The sequence below is a fragment of the Argiope bruennichi genome, chromosome 6 (assembly GCF_947563725.1).
Source record: "Argiope bruennichi chromosome 6, qqArgBrue1.1, whole genome shotgun sequence".
Classification (NCBI taxonomy): Eukaryota; Metazoa; Arthropoda; class Arachnida; order Araneae; family Araneidae; genus Argiope; species Argiope bruennichi.
This window is the reverse complement of record NC_079156.1, coordinates 23,536,309-23,552,570: the sequence shown is the minus strand read 5'-3', so window position 1 is coordinate 23,552,570 and position 16,262 is coordinate 23,536,309. Positions and strand designations below refer to the sequence as shown.

At 31.7% G+C, this 16,262-nt stretch overlaps 1 protein-coding gene across 1 annotated transcript; it reads left to right on the top strand.

Moving 5' to 3' along the window:
• Window positions 1-4,861: 4,861 nt before the first annotated feature.
• Window positions 4,862-13,565, top strand: LOC129971686 (uncharacterized). Its single transcript, XM_056085663.1, has 5 exons — window positions 4,862-6,736; window positions 6,869-7,454; window positions 8,140-8,204; window positions 13,068-13,163; window positions 13,446-13,565. Exons 1-5 carry the CDS (start codon window positions 4,862-4,864, stop codon window positions 13,563-13,565), a joined length of 2,742 nt encoding a protein of 913 aa, XP_055941638.1.
• The last annotated feature ends 2,697 nt before the right edge of the window (window positions 13,566-16,262 follow it).

Below are 16,262 nucleotides of genomic sequence, written 5' to 3'. Positions count from 1 at the left end.
CTCCTCACGACTCCTCTTTCTGGAGGGTCCTAAAAGAATTAAAGAATTGTATGAAAAATTAAATATGCCAGGATAATTTATATTAAATAGTTCATTTAAGATAGAAGCACGATAATTAATTTTAATATCAAAAAGCTTTCTCACATTTATATTTAATTTAGTGTTTATTACATTCATTTTAACACTTACCAAAAATTGCACCTCTTAATGTATTCGAATATTTATTATCATAAAAAGATTTTAAAAAACATTTTCAGTACATTTACTTTTTTCCCTACACAGTACGCATCCCTATTCGTTGGGAATCGTCACGATTTTAAGTGCAGAGGATTCTACTGATGTTAAAGTATGGAGAAGTCAATGCGGATTTCTCCACATCGGTTTATATGGATTGCATTTTTTAGCACCACAATTTTAAAATTTTATAATTTTGGACTATATTTTTTACAGAGTTTTGATATTAATGATAATCGTGGATGGTTGATAAAAATCCAGTATAAATGAAGCAAGTGATCGAAACTGCATTGAGCCTTATGTTTGAAGTATACAGAGAGTTGACCTCGTGAGTTACAAAAATGGCCGATGATGAGGGTTATATCAGAGCTGACTGAGTTCATGAAATTTTTTCTTTCTCGTAACACGTGCATTGATTTCAAAGCAACTCATTTTAAAGTAAAACCGCTCTTGGAAAGCATGAAGAGTTTGAAATTTGTATGATTTTAACTAAGCATCTCGTATCGCATATTGGACAGATAGTGCCTGAACATTATGTACATTATGTTAAAATGTATTAGCTGTTCATACGGAAGTGCAAGATTTTTCTGTTCATACAAAATGATTTTTTTTTTCTTAGAGCTTTGACTTTATTTTGCATCATATTTGAAGGATACGAGAGGGTCTCGGCTTCCAAAGCCTGAAATCCGAGGATGAAACAGAATGTCTAGAAAGAATGCATTCCGACTCGTTCTCGCAATGAATGTCGTTGACGAACTTGACAGCAAGATCATGTTCTTCTTGATTTGTTTTCTCGTTAATTTTTTAATCAAACATTTTTAGTTTGGGGGAAGGTTAAATAAATATATACAAAATGCTAAATATGAAATACACACTTCGGAGAATCAAAAGATGAGATTTGGGATTGTACGCATAAAATCGCACTTAAACGATGCGGATGCATGAATATTTTGGAGAGATTAACTTGAAAATCCAGAATTATACATCTTGAAAAAACATAAATAAATTGAATAGAAAAGAACCTTACCAGCTGCCTCATGTTCTGGGCTCTGTCTTTTACTCATCTGAAAAGGGAAATAAACAAAATTTAATTGTCATGACGTATCTGCATTCCCTTTAGAGAAAATTTCGTTAAATCTGTTTCCAGAGATTAATAAATATAACATATTTTAAATATTACTTAATAAATGAGATTTAAATCTGTTTCAGTTATATTCCACATTCTATTCTTGAGATCTGGCGTGACCGCTGGTGTGGAAGCAAAAGTTAATTTAACCGACGATTAATAAATGATTAAGCTTCTAAAATATTAAAATATTGTATTATCATCCAAAACATGTACGCTTCCGAATTCCAATCTTTTTGCAAAAGATAGATTCACGGTCCAACAATCTAATTGCACAAAGCAAAGTTTTAATAAAGTTTATCTAACTTTTGCTAGTTACACAAAAATTAATAATGAACTTCACACTATTTCTTGCATTGCCTCGGCACTCGATATTCCCTACCAACAGCATATGGGCCCAAACGAAGTCCAATTCTGCTCATATTTAAATGCAAAATTCTATTAAGTTAGAATGCCTGAATTTTACAATCCTGATCAGCCAAGTTTTAAAACTCACGCGAAAATCGACACAAGATGTTTCTCAGCAAGGAAAATAGTTTTCAAAATGAAAAATAAGTCTGTTAGTTTCATAATTACCGACATACACGTTGAATCAGTTTTGAAGTGAATCACTGCCGACAAAGTATCCAAACTAGATAAATTTACTTTATTTTGCCCATCCTGATATTTGAATTTGGCTCATTTGCTATAGCACAAAGGAAATAATGGCAAATCTATTTTAAATTTCAATTTTTACAAAGAAATAAAATTTATTTTTTGAGCAATATTAAGGATTTACACTTCAAAGATTCATTTTACATTCAAGCAATTAAAAATTGCTTTTTTAGTATATTTTTTTCCAATCCTTTTAACAATCACTCACGCTACATGATTGCATGAACAGTATTAACTGTTTCGCCCGTATGCCATACGTGCATCGATTTATCGTATTTTGATAGTTGTAAGCAAAAAATAAAATCTTTCATAACGATTATAACTCAATATTAAAATTACTTCGAATATATAGATAAGTCAAGTATTCAAAGGATTTCCATTTGAATCAAAATAAGAAAATAGAAGGTGTCTTCTTATTAGATAGTCGGAAAAAAATAACAGCAAGGTGGTTAAATTTTCCTATATGTGAATTTATTAGCTGAAATCCGATCATTCATAGTCGAAGAATATCAGAAATATTCTATTTTAATGATTCAGTGCTTTGCGGTTACTTAAGCCAATCCGCTGATATACGTTCCCATACAAAATGGGTCACATGGTTAAATACTACAGTTGAAGGAGGGGGGTGTAAAATTATCCCATCACACCCATTTTACAGCAGATATCACTATTGTCTAACCTTCAGAATAAAGAACATCAAAAAATCTCAAATCTTAGGTGATCCGAAAGTCGGGAATATACGAAATGTATAATTTATGTGGTTATCCAAGACTGATTTTTCCCCTATAAAAAGCAAAAGGTTGCTTTACAACATAATTCTTTCACAATTCATTTCAAATCTTCGTCTATTTTGTAAATAACTACATACAAATTTTGATGGCACTTGCTTGAATGTTATTTAACCAGAACTTGGAGACTGCATGAGAAACTCATTTCCTACTTTGCAGGAATCATGATATGTGTTAGAGTTTTGACTCCCTCCGGTGGAGAAAAGGGGAAATTCTGTTCCCCTAACCAGATGTACTCGAGACGCCGACCCGGCGACATGTACATACTCTCTCTCCCGTCTTTTGTGTTGTGATGTGTGGTAGCTTAGAAATGTCCGTGTCCATATATGTGTGAAAATAAACCTATGAAAGTTCAACTCCTGCTTCGTCATTTATGGAATTGTCATGCACTGACTGAACATCGTGGTGACCCGGACGTGATACGTTGAAATTTGGAAACTGGAATTTTTTTGGAAAGCACGGCAATTTGGAGGAAGCGCAGTGAGGAGCTGAAACCAGAGGTGGGCACATTTATTATTTGTTCTAAGCTTTTTTGAATTGTTTAGTTTAAAATGGATATTAATAGATTAAAGGAAAGGATTACGTACTATTTTCACGAAACATTTAACTAAAATAAAAAATTCCTTAAACAAAGAAATTTGTAATGAATATACGGAAGAAACAAAAATTAATGAGCTTGTGAGTTTAAAAGCTCAGCTCACGGAAAAATTGAAGGATTTAATTAGCTTGGATGAGAGTATTCAATTAATTATAGATTTAAGCGAAATGGAAGGAGAAATTGAGTTATGCGAAGATTACAAAGACAAAGCAATCGAACTAACATCTAAACTAGAAAGACAAATTGAAAATTTGAGGGATATTCCACAAGCAAGGACAAACAGTCCAGTTACAAATAATGTGGAAAATGTTATCCCCTTAAGAAATCAAAGTGTTAATTTACCGAAATTAAATATACAAACTTTTGAGGGCGATTGCAGTCAATTTATAGATTTTTGGAATTCCTTTGAAGTCGCAATTCATAAAAATGATTCATTAACAAAAATTGAGAAATTTACTTATCTAAAAACGTATCTTCGTGGAATTGCCTTAAATGCTGTATCGGGATTTTCATTAACCGAGCAAAATTATGAAGCGTCGATACAGTTATTAAAAGAAAGATTTGGCCGAACAGATATAATCATATCTTCTCACATGCATAAGCTTTTATTGATTGATCCAGTAAAAACTTGCTCAAATGTAACAGGCTTAAGAAAAATGTATGATGCAATAGAAACCCAAATTAGATCGTTGCAATCATTAAATGTAGCTACAGGTACCTATAGTAACCTATTGTGCCCTGTAATATTACAAAAGCTACCCGAAGAATTAAATTTAAACTATAATCGTCACCGTAGGGCAGGTGAATTATTTGATATCACTAATTTAGTAGAATTCTTAAGAATAGAAGTAGAGTGCTGGGAAGCTTCTTTATTATTAGCAAACCCTAAAATTTCTAATGTAAAGGAGTATTCATTTAGAAGCAAACCTGATCAAGGTTACAAAAATAGATATTCTTCGCATACGAATGCATTAACGACACACGCTAATTCATTTCACCATAAATCTGAATCGAATCGTAAATTTAATCTAAAAAGAAACTATTATCCTTCTTTCGATGACAGAATGAGTAATCAAAAATGTATCTTTTGCACTGAAAAACACATGAGCCATGATTGCTCAGTAAATATTAATGAAAAGAAAAAATCGTTAATGGCTAAGGGAAAATGCTTTATATGTTTTCAGAATCACATAAGAAAATACTGCAATAGTAACTATCAATGTAAGCTCTGTGGTTCTTTTTCGCATAATTCCTTAATTTGCGAAGCACAGCAACCCGATACCGTAACTAAGAATATTTCCCCTCCAGTCGAAGAAGGGACTTCTATCGCCAAAGAAAATAATACCGCTTCTACCATGGCATCTTTCAGCACCGGACAAAATAAAAGAAAAAATAGGGTCCCTGGATCGGTTTTATTACAAACATTTTCAGCTGTGGTGACCGGACGTAGGGGGGAGTAGGATGCACCTGCGTTGCATGTTGGATTGCGGGGCCAATAAATCCTTCATCTTGAGAGGGGTGGTCGAGGAATTGGGGTTGAAAACAGTGGGCAGGGAAGTTCTAGCTATTCACACTTTCGGAAGTAAAACCGCTGAGCGTCGTGCTTACGATATAGTGGAGATTACGTTAAGGAATGTACAACACCCGACTCGGTGTGTTAAAATACAAGCGGTTGTTAATGGCTCGATTACGTCGGCGAAAATTCATACTCCATCGCAGTTTGTTAGAAACATAGCATTGGAAAAGGGAATCGAGTTAGCAGATGTTAGTACTTCTGAGAGGATTGATGTTTTGATTGGTTCGGATTATATTTCAGAGATTTTAGGCGAAAGGAATATAAGGATTAGTAAAAGATTGATTGCAGCTGATAGTATTTTCGGATATTTGCTACTGGGAAAGGAGATGGGAATTGATTGTAAGGAGATATCTGCTAACCATTTGATCGTCGAGGGTGAGGAATCGAGCTTTGATAGGGTAAAAGATTTGTGGTTATTAGAAACGATTGGGATAAATATGGATAAAGAAGAGTCTCTTTCATATAAAGAAACATTTAAATCGTTTCAACAAAATACGACGTATAAAGACAAAAGATACGAAATTCGTTTGTTATGGAAGGAGGATAATAAGGCATTACGCAGTAATTATGAAATTGCAAAGCGTCGTTTATTCGGTTTAAGCAAAACATTAGATAGAAACAAAGAATTATTTGTTAAATACGATGGCATCATTAAAGAACACTTAAGAGAAGGTATTATAGAACGAGTAGATTTGAATTTAGACAAAAATATAAACACAGGTTATTTTGTTCCACATCATGCTGTAGTGCGAGAACGGAAGGATAGTACAAAGGTTAGGATTGTCTTTGACGCATCATCAAAGGGAAAAGGCACGTTATCATTAAACGATTGTTTAGAGAGCAGACCGAACTTAAATCCTGATTTACTTGAAATCTTGTTACGGTTTAGGTTAAACAAAACTGCATTTAGTGCAGATATTCAGCGCGCCTTTTTAGAAGTAGGAATAGCCGAGGAAGATAGGCAGTTTTTAAAATTCTTATGGATAAAAGAGGATTGTCCTAATCCCGGTTTCAGCCCTCACAATATCGAAACATTCCAATATAAAAGAGTCACCTTTGGAGTGAAATGCAGCCCATTCTTACTTGCCGCAGTTATTAAACTGCATTTAGAAAAATTCGAAAGTGAATATGAAGAAGCATGTAAAATGTTGAGCTATTTGTACGTGGATGACCTAGCAGCTGGCACGTCAAGCGTTTCCGAAACTATAAAATTGAGCAAAGAAATGATTTACATTCTAAGTCAGGCCAGCATGAATCTTCGAAGATGGGCTACGAACTCCCCAATTCTAAAGGAAGCTTGGAAACAAGCTAATGTTGACTGTCGTGAAACATCTGAAGAATTAGGTGTACCATTAAAAATTCTTGGACTCATTTGGGACAATACCAACGATAAATTTACAATAGACATTCATCAAATTTCTAAGATGAAGGACAGTAATCTTTCAAAGCGATTGATTCTGAGCATCTGTGGGATGCTGTTTGATCCATTGGGGATGATAACCCCTTTTACTGTCAGAATGAAATTATTATTACAGAACACCTGGGAACGGGAGCTGAAATGGGATGAACCACTACTACCGGACATTCAAGAGACATTTCTGTCATGGCTGGATGAGGTAAAAACTATCCCTCAGATTTCTTTGCCTCGTCCTTACCTTCTTGATGCAGAGACTCCAATGGCTGAAATTCACATTTTCTCCGATGCAAGCCCAAAAGCTTATGGTTGTGTGGCTTACTTCAGGAAAGTGACCAACGGGAAGGTGAACTCCAGTTTCATAGTGGCGAAATGCCGCCTAGCTCCATTGAAAAAATTGAGTCTGCCCAGACTCGAACTCATGGGAGACCTTGTTTCTGCCAGATTAGCAGAATACTTAAAACGAGCATTTCCCTAGATTACATCTGATCACTTCTTCTGGTCGGATTCGCAAATTAGCCTTCATTGGATAAAAGGAGACCCTCTACGATGGAAGGAGTTTGTGAGAAATCGCGTACGGGAGATCCAGGAGAAAACCAATCGAGACCAGTGGAATTACTGCAGAGGAAAGACGAACCCCTCAGACAAGTTAACCCGAGGACTGTCTATTCGAGTGTTAGCGCAAGATGATGATTGGTGCCATGGTCCAGACTGGTTGTTTAACCCAGATCTATGCCTTGACAACACAGTGAACAGCGAATTCAATGAAGTTGAAGTAGCAAACGAACTAAAGAAAGACTATGTTCCAGCGAGCAACCTAGTAATGACTGTAACTGGAACAAATTGTGATGATTTTCTAGACAAACTTCTCAAAATCACAAATGACTATGTAAAACTTATTTGTATTATTTCATATATTTTTAGATTTTCAGTTAATTACAGGTACCCTCAGTCAAGGATTGCAGGGCCCATTACGGCTGGTGAAAGGATTCAGGCAGAAAACCAATTAATCCGAATGGTTCAACGTGGTAAGTTTAAGGAGGAAATTGGGGATTTGAAAAGAGGTAAGAATGTTTCAAAGAAAAGTAAATTGTCAACCTTAAATGTATTTTTGGACGAAAATGATATTCTAAGAGTGGAAGGGAGGTTAAAAAATTCCAAATTAAATGTTTATTCAAAATATCCTATTGTGTTACCATCGAATCATATTTTAACTTACAATATTTTAGTGCATTATCATAAGAAATATTTACATTTGGGAGCACAGGCTTTGTTGTATCAAGTACGTCAGAAATTTTGGCCAATCAATGGTAAACATAATTGCAAAAGGGTGGTATTTAATTGCATTACTTGTGTGAAAAACAAACCTGTTTTAACATCCCAATTAATGGGTGATTTACCAGCTGATCGCGTAACCCCTAATCATGTATTCAACATTACTGGTATTGACTTTGCTGGCCCATTCTTCTTAAAATTCAAAAATCAGAGAAAAGGTATATTGAACAAAGTTTATGTTGTAATTTATGTGTGCTTATGTACTAAAGCTTTGCATCTTGATTTCGTAACAGATCAAACATCTGACTGTTTTATTGCAAGTTTATTGCAAGCGTTTCTTTGGAAGGAGAGGTAAATGTGCAAAAATTCTTACCGACAATTCCAAAACATTTGTCGGTGCAAACAAAGAACTTAAAAAGCTGTATAATCTTGTCAACTCTCCTGATCAATGTTTAAGTGAATTTTTAATTTCAGAATCTATTGAATGGAAGTTCATTCCACCTAAATCCCCGAATTTCGGAGGTATTTGGGAAGCCGGAGTAAAATCCTTTAAATTTCATTTAAAACGCGTACTAGGAAATCAAAAACTAACTCTGGAAGAATTCCTAACAATATGTTCGACTCGGTAAACACCAGAGTGGAATCATTTTGATGCAACTGAAATCATTTTGCATCATTCTACACTTAAATTCTCTTCAGTAGGAAAAATTTGTAAACAAGCAATGCAAAACTTTTTAATTTGCCAACTTTGCAAAGCAAATTACAATATAATCATCTTCAATAATTTAACAGATCACCTTTTTTCTTCAGATTCATTGGTTCAACTTGAAAGATTTAGAATTTGTTAAAACTTCACTAAATCGAGTGTTTTATGCATTCTAAAAATATTAACCCCTTAACCTGCAACTACTGGCATAGCCCGTAGTACGCTGCTCGGGTCGGGAATACAAATAAATGTAATTAACTTATATTTTAGAGATTGATAATATTTCTTTTGAATATCTACCACAATTATTACATCGGGTTATAATAACCCCTCAAATATTCCACAAAATTAAACCAGTTGCGTCTTATACGTAATCTTATACTTAGTATAAAATATCACTCCCGAACGAACAAAAAATCTGCTCACATCTATTCCTAGACGATTCAAGACAGTGATAAAATTTAAATGACTGCAGATAAATTATTCATATTTAAGCTTTCATCCTTAGTCGATATCAATGTTCTGTTTACTGAATGAATACCGCATAAAATTTGATATTTTTCCGTTTTAGTTCAATTATTTCTTTATGTAATTTGATTTTTTTTTGTTGTTTTATCTTGCATGAATAAGTTAATTGTATATATCTACTTATATTATAAAGTCAATTATGTATTTGAAATAAAACTTTCTATATCCATCATGGAGTCGTACTTTATTGATAATATTTTACTATATCGATCGTACTTTAGATCAGATTACAAAGAATTTATCTGAGAAGTTGTTTGCTTGAGTTATTGCATTCACATTTCGCAGACAGACGGTCAGCACGGCGAAGAATTTGGTTCTAAACATGTAACATTTTGGCGATCAAATAGGTAATAAATAACACCAATTCAGTCATTTACAAAAGTTGTGGATTTGAATGCAAAAAGACGAATAAACAAGCTGCCAGCGGAATTTCGCCTAAAATTTGAAACAATTATGGATTAAAAACCACATTTTTATAGCGTTTTTGAATTCGCTGGCAGCTTTATTAATCATGTTTTAAACTTAGAATCTGACGACACTTCGAAATTTCTAGATCGATTTTTTTTACAAATGTATTGACAGCAGAAGTTACAGAAAGAACATATATCGAAATTTTCTTTTTATCAGAATTTTGGATTGTCAGAACAAAAACGTTCCTACAAATCAAATCTCTGTATATTGACTAAAATTTTCCGAATAATAAATTACATATACTTATTGCAATAATAAAGTGACGATTGATTTCATTCACTTTAAGGAATATAAACACAAAAGAATTTTCCCCTCTTTGCTTCAGTAGAAATCTTCAGAACATCAGACGTCATTTACCAAGAAGTGATTTTTTAAAATACACTTTAAAGCATTTACTTGTTTACTATTTTCAGATATCATTTCACGAATTTCTTTCCTAACAAAGTGAAATTTTATTAGAACTTACATCAGATTTCTCGTTGAATATTGCATCAAAATGAAAAAAAATCAGAATACTGCTAGAAAATGACATTTATAACAAACAGTAACAAACAGTAACTAAAATTTTAACACAATAACAAAACAGTAATAATTTTCCATTAAATAGCTATGGCTTATCAATATCTATAAAATATAATTTGTAAGCATTTCGATTGATTTTTTCCCGACCGATTAAAAATTTGACAGGAAACAATTATACTCATTAGATCATAAAACGAATTTTATTGATAAAAGTCATTGCGTTTCCACACATGTGAAAATACAGACAGTCAGACGGATTTCGCCCAAATTTGATGTATATCAAAACTTTAGATGCTTAACTTACGTAGCAAATTTCGTTTAATTCATCAAGTTTTATAGTTACAGAATTCATTTGTACCCGGTCACTCATCCAAGGAAGGAATTTCGATCAAAAGTCGATAGAAATCAACAAAATTGGTAATGTGTCCATATACCAAATTTCATCCATCTAGATCTAAACATTTGAGTGATCGTCTTCAAAGGCAAAAAGATGCGCGAAATGCCGATGTGTTTTCAGAACTCGGTAATTTCTGAAGTTCGGAAAATTGTCAAAATCGATTTCGAATTTGACCTTCACAGTAACCGGCATCCGTATTATTGGAATAGGAAAGAATTAATATGGAATTTTTTGAAAATTACAGAAAGCAAAAACGCTTATCTACTACCTGATTATCAATTAAACATTTGTTGGGGCTTTTTATTTTTTTATTAATCTTACCGCGATTCAATTCCAATGTCTCTTGATTTGTCTAAGTGAGCGATAAATTTCCCAAACTAACGATGAAAAACATTTAGATATCCTTTAATTGCTTGGAATGCACCTTTGACTTCTAATCAAAGCGATATGAACAACAATAAAGAGTTTTCTCAAACATACAGTAATGAGCTTTTGAATTAGGAAGCGTTGAAGAAAATTACATAGCCTGGAAGAAATTCATATTGCGATTATCCAAAATAGATAAGTAAATGAAAGCGATTCTTCAGAAATAGAATAATTTAAAGGGCTGAACTACTCTATTTTAACAGCATTCATAAAAAAATTTGATTATTGGAAACAGAAATTTATCAACCAGATTAATCGATGAAATGGGAGTTGCATGTGTACACCTAGATTTCTATGAATGGAATTTATTCTTCGGCCCTGGAATTACAAAAAACTTACGTTTATGTTTTAAAATTCAACGTTAATCGAATAAGCGTCTCCGTTTGGTTAAATGAAATTCAAATCGACTAGTTTCAAGAAATGTACATAACTTTATTTTCAATAAAAAAAATTTTACGATCCTTGGGACAAATCTAGACTTTAATCCACATATGAATTAGTTATTCATGAAACATTTTGCAAGATTATAAATTTTACATGATTGGCGAAATGTCAAGCATCCTAATGGAACTACTCAGCATATATATTTGAGCATTAAATAAAATATATCAACGAAGTGGCCTATTTTTGAGTGATGCGATGCATAATATAACCAGGCAGAAATGAATAATCTGTTACTACACACTTTAGATCGTTTAGTTATAATGCATCTATTTCAAGCATTAACACAAACGGGAATTACCTTTCAACTCGCTTATTGGCTTGTGAAATAACTTCAGATATGCATATAAGAGACACTAACACCACTTGCAAAGAGTCGGATGTTTACGTAATAAATCCGAAATATTTTGACTCATTCGTATGACACTCATCAGTTGCACTAAGAGATTGACATTTCAAAACAGAAAGCGATTTTTTTATAATCACAGAATAATTCTTCCAAAAATTCTCTGCCTCCATTTAAATTTGAAAGTAAAATTAAATTTCTCGATAAAATTCTAATAAATGGGACAGGAAAGGATTTTCTACTTCACTGCAGCATTTTCATAGAAAACCTATGGCATAAAAAAGTTTATAGAATAATTTCGAAAAGTGCTTTATGCGGCTCTTAGATGGAAAATGCAATGTAATTTCGATTGCAAGCAACAGGAAAGCAGATAAATAAACGCAAAAAAACCAGTCAATCCCTAAAATATCATTCAGAAGCAGAATTAGTTACAAACACGAAAGAAAAGACACACACTCCTATACGAAACAATCGCATCTCATTAGAAGAAATAAAGATTTGAATTAAAAATGACTGAATATATATTAATTTCTTATAAACATGATTCCAGATAATACATGCAATAAAAATAGAAAAACCATGCAAAAAAAAAAAAAAAAGAAATTGAAATACTAAACAGATAGCAAAGACAAAAAATTTCAAATTACTTTTGGCACAAGAAAATGAGAAATATGAAATGCATTATAAATTTTAAAGTTATAAACTTATGAAGTCATTTATGTTGATTTTATAAGATTAAGAAAATTTTAAATGTAATAGAGATTAGAGTTTAGTTTAAATACTTAATTAACAATAACCTTTCAAGTGATCACAAGAAATGATCATAGACTAATAGCACCTTATATGATATAACTATAACTAATAATAAATTAATAGATTTACAAATTAAAGATAGCCTGTAATAAATAATTTATAGGAAAAATTATTAGTAAAAAACATATTAGAATAAATTGAGTTTTAAACGCATCGCATCGAAAGATTAGCATCTTTGAAAAAAAGACCTATTAGAAGGTTTAATAAGAAAAACGTAAACTCAGCATTTGCAATTCTTATTTTTACTTCACTAATTCGACTCTCAAGCACACTCGTTAATTTTAACAATGTAAATCGAAATGAAATTAAAACTTTCTGTTTACATATTATTATATTATTGTATACACTAAGGAAGAAATATAGAAATCAATTTACTTACATTCAATATTTTTTTTTCTTATAACAAAATTATACTAATGAAGCAATTATTTTTTTTCAAAAATATAAACGTACTCAATATTATCACTATAATTATTATTTTACTTAAGAGCAAATGTAAACATAAGGTCTTAAGTGGGAAACGAGAATTTGACGAAATTTCCTTTATATACTAGAATGTCACATGACTCAAAAAAATTCTGACGACGAATTGAACAGTTAGAAACGGAAGTTACAGTTATTAGATGGTAGCTTAATAATAATTTTCCTGTAAAGAAATGAGAAATTTTTTATTTGAGCTTGAGATGAATCGGAAAAACTTTCAAAAATTATTTCAAATCTTTTTTGGAAGGCAGACTTATTTTCTCCCATAGATTTTTGACCACCCTAGACTGAATGATAAGGTCCTGTACTATGCGAAGTTGACAAATAAAGATCTACCTCTTATGTACCTTGATCCTTCCATCAAGGTACATAATTATTGATGCTCAAAATTCCATTTTGTCGAGTAAAAATTAACATTGAGAGATCTGAAAATAAAATATAAAAACAATGGAAATTAATAGTAAAGTGTCATTATAATATTTTTAAAAGCTATTTGTTATTCTGTACTTTTAAGATAGCCCCTTAAATCTTAATATTTGCTCGGTATTCTGTAATTGAAAGCAACGGATATAGAAACAAAACTTTTACTTTCAATAGAAAATGAGAATTATATAGGAATTATGAATGTGTAGCATATAACTTTTTAGGTGATAAAGCTTCATCTTCAAATTCGTAGGATCATCGATCGGATTCACAATGCGATCGTGACAAATCCTCTCCTCGAAGATTCAGCGTCTTCAATTTGTGCTGGATTCAGCTTCGTCTAGTAAGATGCAAGGATTCTGTTCCTGTCTGCTGAATAGTGTTTATGATTAAGAGGTCCGAAGAAATTGGGTTTTCTATCTGGAGCATAAATTCAACTTATTACGTATAGTATTTAGCTAAGATTAAATTATTTTTTGTCTGACAAAACTTTGAAATAACTATAATAAATGTAAAAGTATGATAATAAAAAAATTTGGGAGATAACCATTTTAACTCGGGTTTTCCCCTATAATGACCACTGCGAATGTATGTTCCATAGTATTCTATTAATGTACAACAATATTCATTAGTAATAATTTAGGTTTCCATTATTCAAAATAATAATTCTATACGCAAAAGGAAATTCTGCACATGAATGTATTCATGTAGGCACATGAATAGCATATTTTAAACTATTTTAATGATTTTAAGCATTTGTATTTACACCCTTGTTCGCGATAATGAGTTGAAGTTTTACTGCATCAAAAACTCATAAAAATAATTCATAGCAAGGTTTTTAGAATTTTTATCTTTGAAGATGTGTATTTGTTTTTTCTCCTTTGGGCCTTTAACTCTTCATCGTAAAGTCACAGATTTGGGATCAAATAATTCTAAATTCAGAATTCGATCAAACAGTAAAGAGAAGTTCTCAATGCAAGACAAATGCAGCAGGGCTGGACGTCCTTTCGTTGCCGTAGAGCACAATTGTTTACAGATTGGTGGCGACCTACCAGGGGCATCGTCCTCATCATCTGATCAAAATAATATGCACAATTCTAAAATAACTCTGGTGTTGTATTAAAATGGATTTAATATATTTTAACTAAGTTATATAAAGATAAAGAGCCTTCCCATTTCTTATATATTTTATCATTTCCTTTAACTATCGATTTGGTTTTCAATGAAAAATTAGCCGCATTTGGCGCCTTACTTGAGCACATGATTCCAATTAAATCTCTTTCTAATTTGATGCAAAAATAATATTTAATCGTTAGTAAACTTAAACCTCAAATGGATAGAGCTTAGTTCACTCTATCAACGAAATATTTTTAAGCCTCTCCTTGGGATATTCATTAATTCATTGTTACTTTAATAAGAAATGGATGTTTTTCAATATGCGATGTCTACCTACCTGAATTTTTTATTGCGAGTAAAATTTCTTAATGGAATCAGGTTCATTCCATTATAACCTCAGGAAAACTTAAACATCAAGGCAATCCCTCCGCATTCTGCTCATGTAAATTCGCTTTCTTTCTTCTCAAGAAAATTGCATATAAATACACAAAGTCTTTGTATCTAAGCTTCTAAAAATGAAGGAAAATCTCGCACTTAAACAGTTGATGAAATAACTAAAAAAGTTATGAATTTTATTTCACCAATCAAAACTCGCATCAGTAATCATGCAAATAAGTTTATTTCAAATTTGTTAAAACTGAAAACTAGATGCACGGCAAAATTGATATTTCAGAAAAGGCATTCTTTTTTAGTATCAAAAATATGTAAGATTCCATCTTATCACTTAATATTTTAGGCAGTTATCTCAAAAAATACAGAAATCCTATTAGATTTTGAATTAATTAAAATGCTGAGAAAATAGAAAAATTGCTAAAAGTTGCATATTTCCAAATTCTAAATTATATTTCACTAAAGTTTGGAATTTCAAATTAAATAGCGTAATCTGTGTACTGCAATTCTATATCTGTATATCATTTCACCATATGCACCCTCACATTCTCCTTAATGGCATTTGCTGCTAGAAGATTATATTTATTACTTTCCTTGGAGTCCAAAAGCATTTGTCTACTCACCCATTTAATTTAATTTGTAGAACAATCTGAGAACATACTCACTTTGAGGTAGGCTAGCATAGATTTCTTTGTGGATATATGAAAATTTTCTATATAATAACCTGTTTTAGCAGTCAAAAGTATAGTCAATATGACTGTGTTATCAGATATGTTACTGGTAGCAATAAAGTTCTCTCGAGATTTATTTTTTTTATATATGATTTAAATTTTTCCACATTTTCTCACATATCTAAATAAACAAATTTACATTATTTGAATTTATTATTAAAAATATGATATGCAACTGTGGTTTTTCCCTCTATTTGTCAATCTTCGGGCAAAAACGGCATAAAAATTCCAGGTCACTATCCTTTGATTCTAAAGAGAAGATTGCTATGAAGTTACCCTTAAAATTAATGGAGAATATTTGGCCAAAAAAACAAAAACTGGTAAGAAAAAATTAAAAGCAGATCTAAACGAACATCTGCTTTATCAAGAACCTAATAATATGATAATCTATTTTAGCCCGAATGTACTTTAATTACCATCGTATTATGAAAACTAAAAGACACTCTGTTCTACAAATTATAATTTTAAAAAAATAATACATAAAATAAAAAAAACAGAACGAAAGATGAATTAAAAGAGCGAGGATCAAAATTGCATAAAAAAAACTATATATAATAAGTCTGTGCATGGCCACAGTGTCAGATAAAATTCTGACATTAATTTCATTAATTTATTTTATTTCGTCAAGACATATAATTAAGTGATGGAAAAAATTAAAATTCATGACAAAAATATCACATCATTAAAACGCATCATAAAATACTTTGTTCTAAACTTTCTAATTTTTGAAAAAAGTGGTATTATTTGAAAAAAAAGAAATAAAGAAAAGACAAATGCAAGAGCAAGAATCGAAATTGCTTGAAA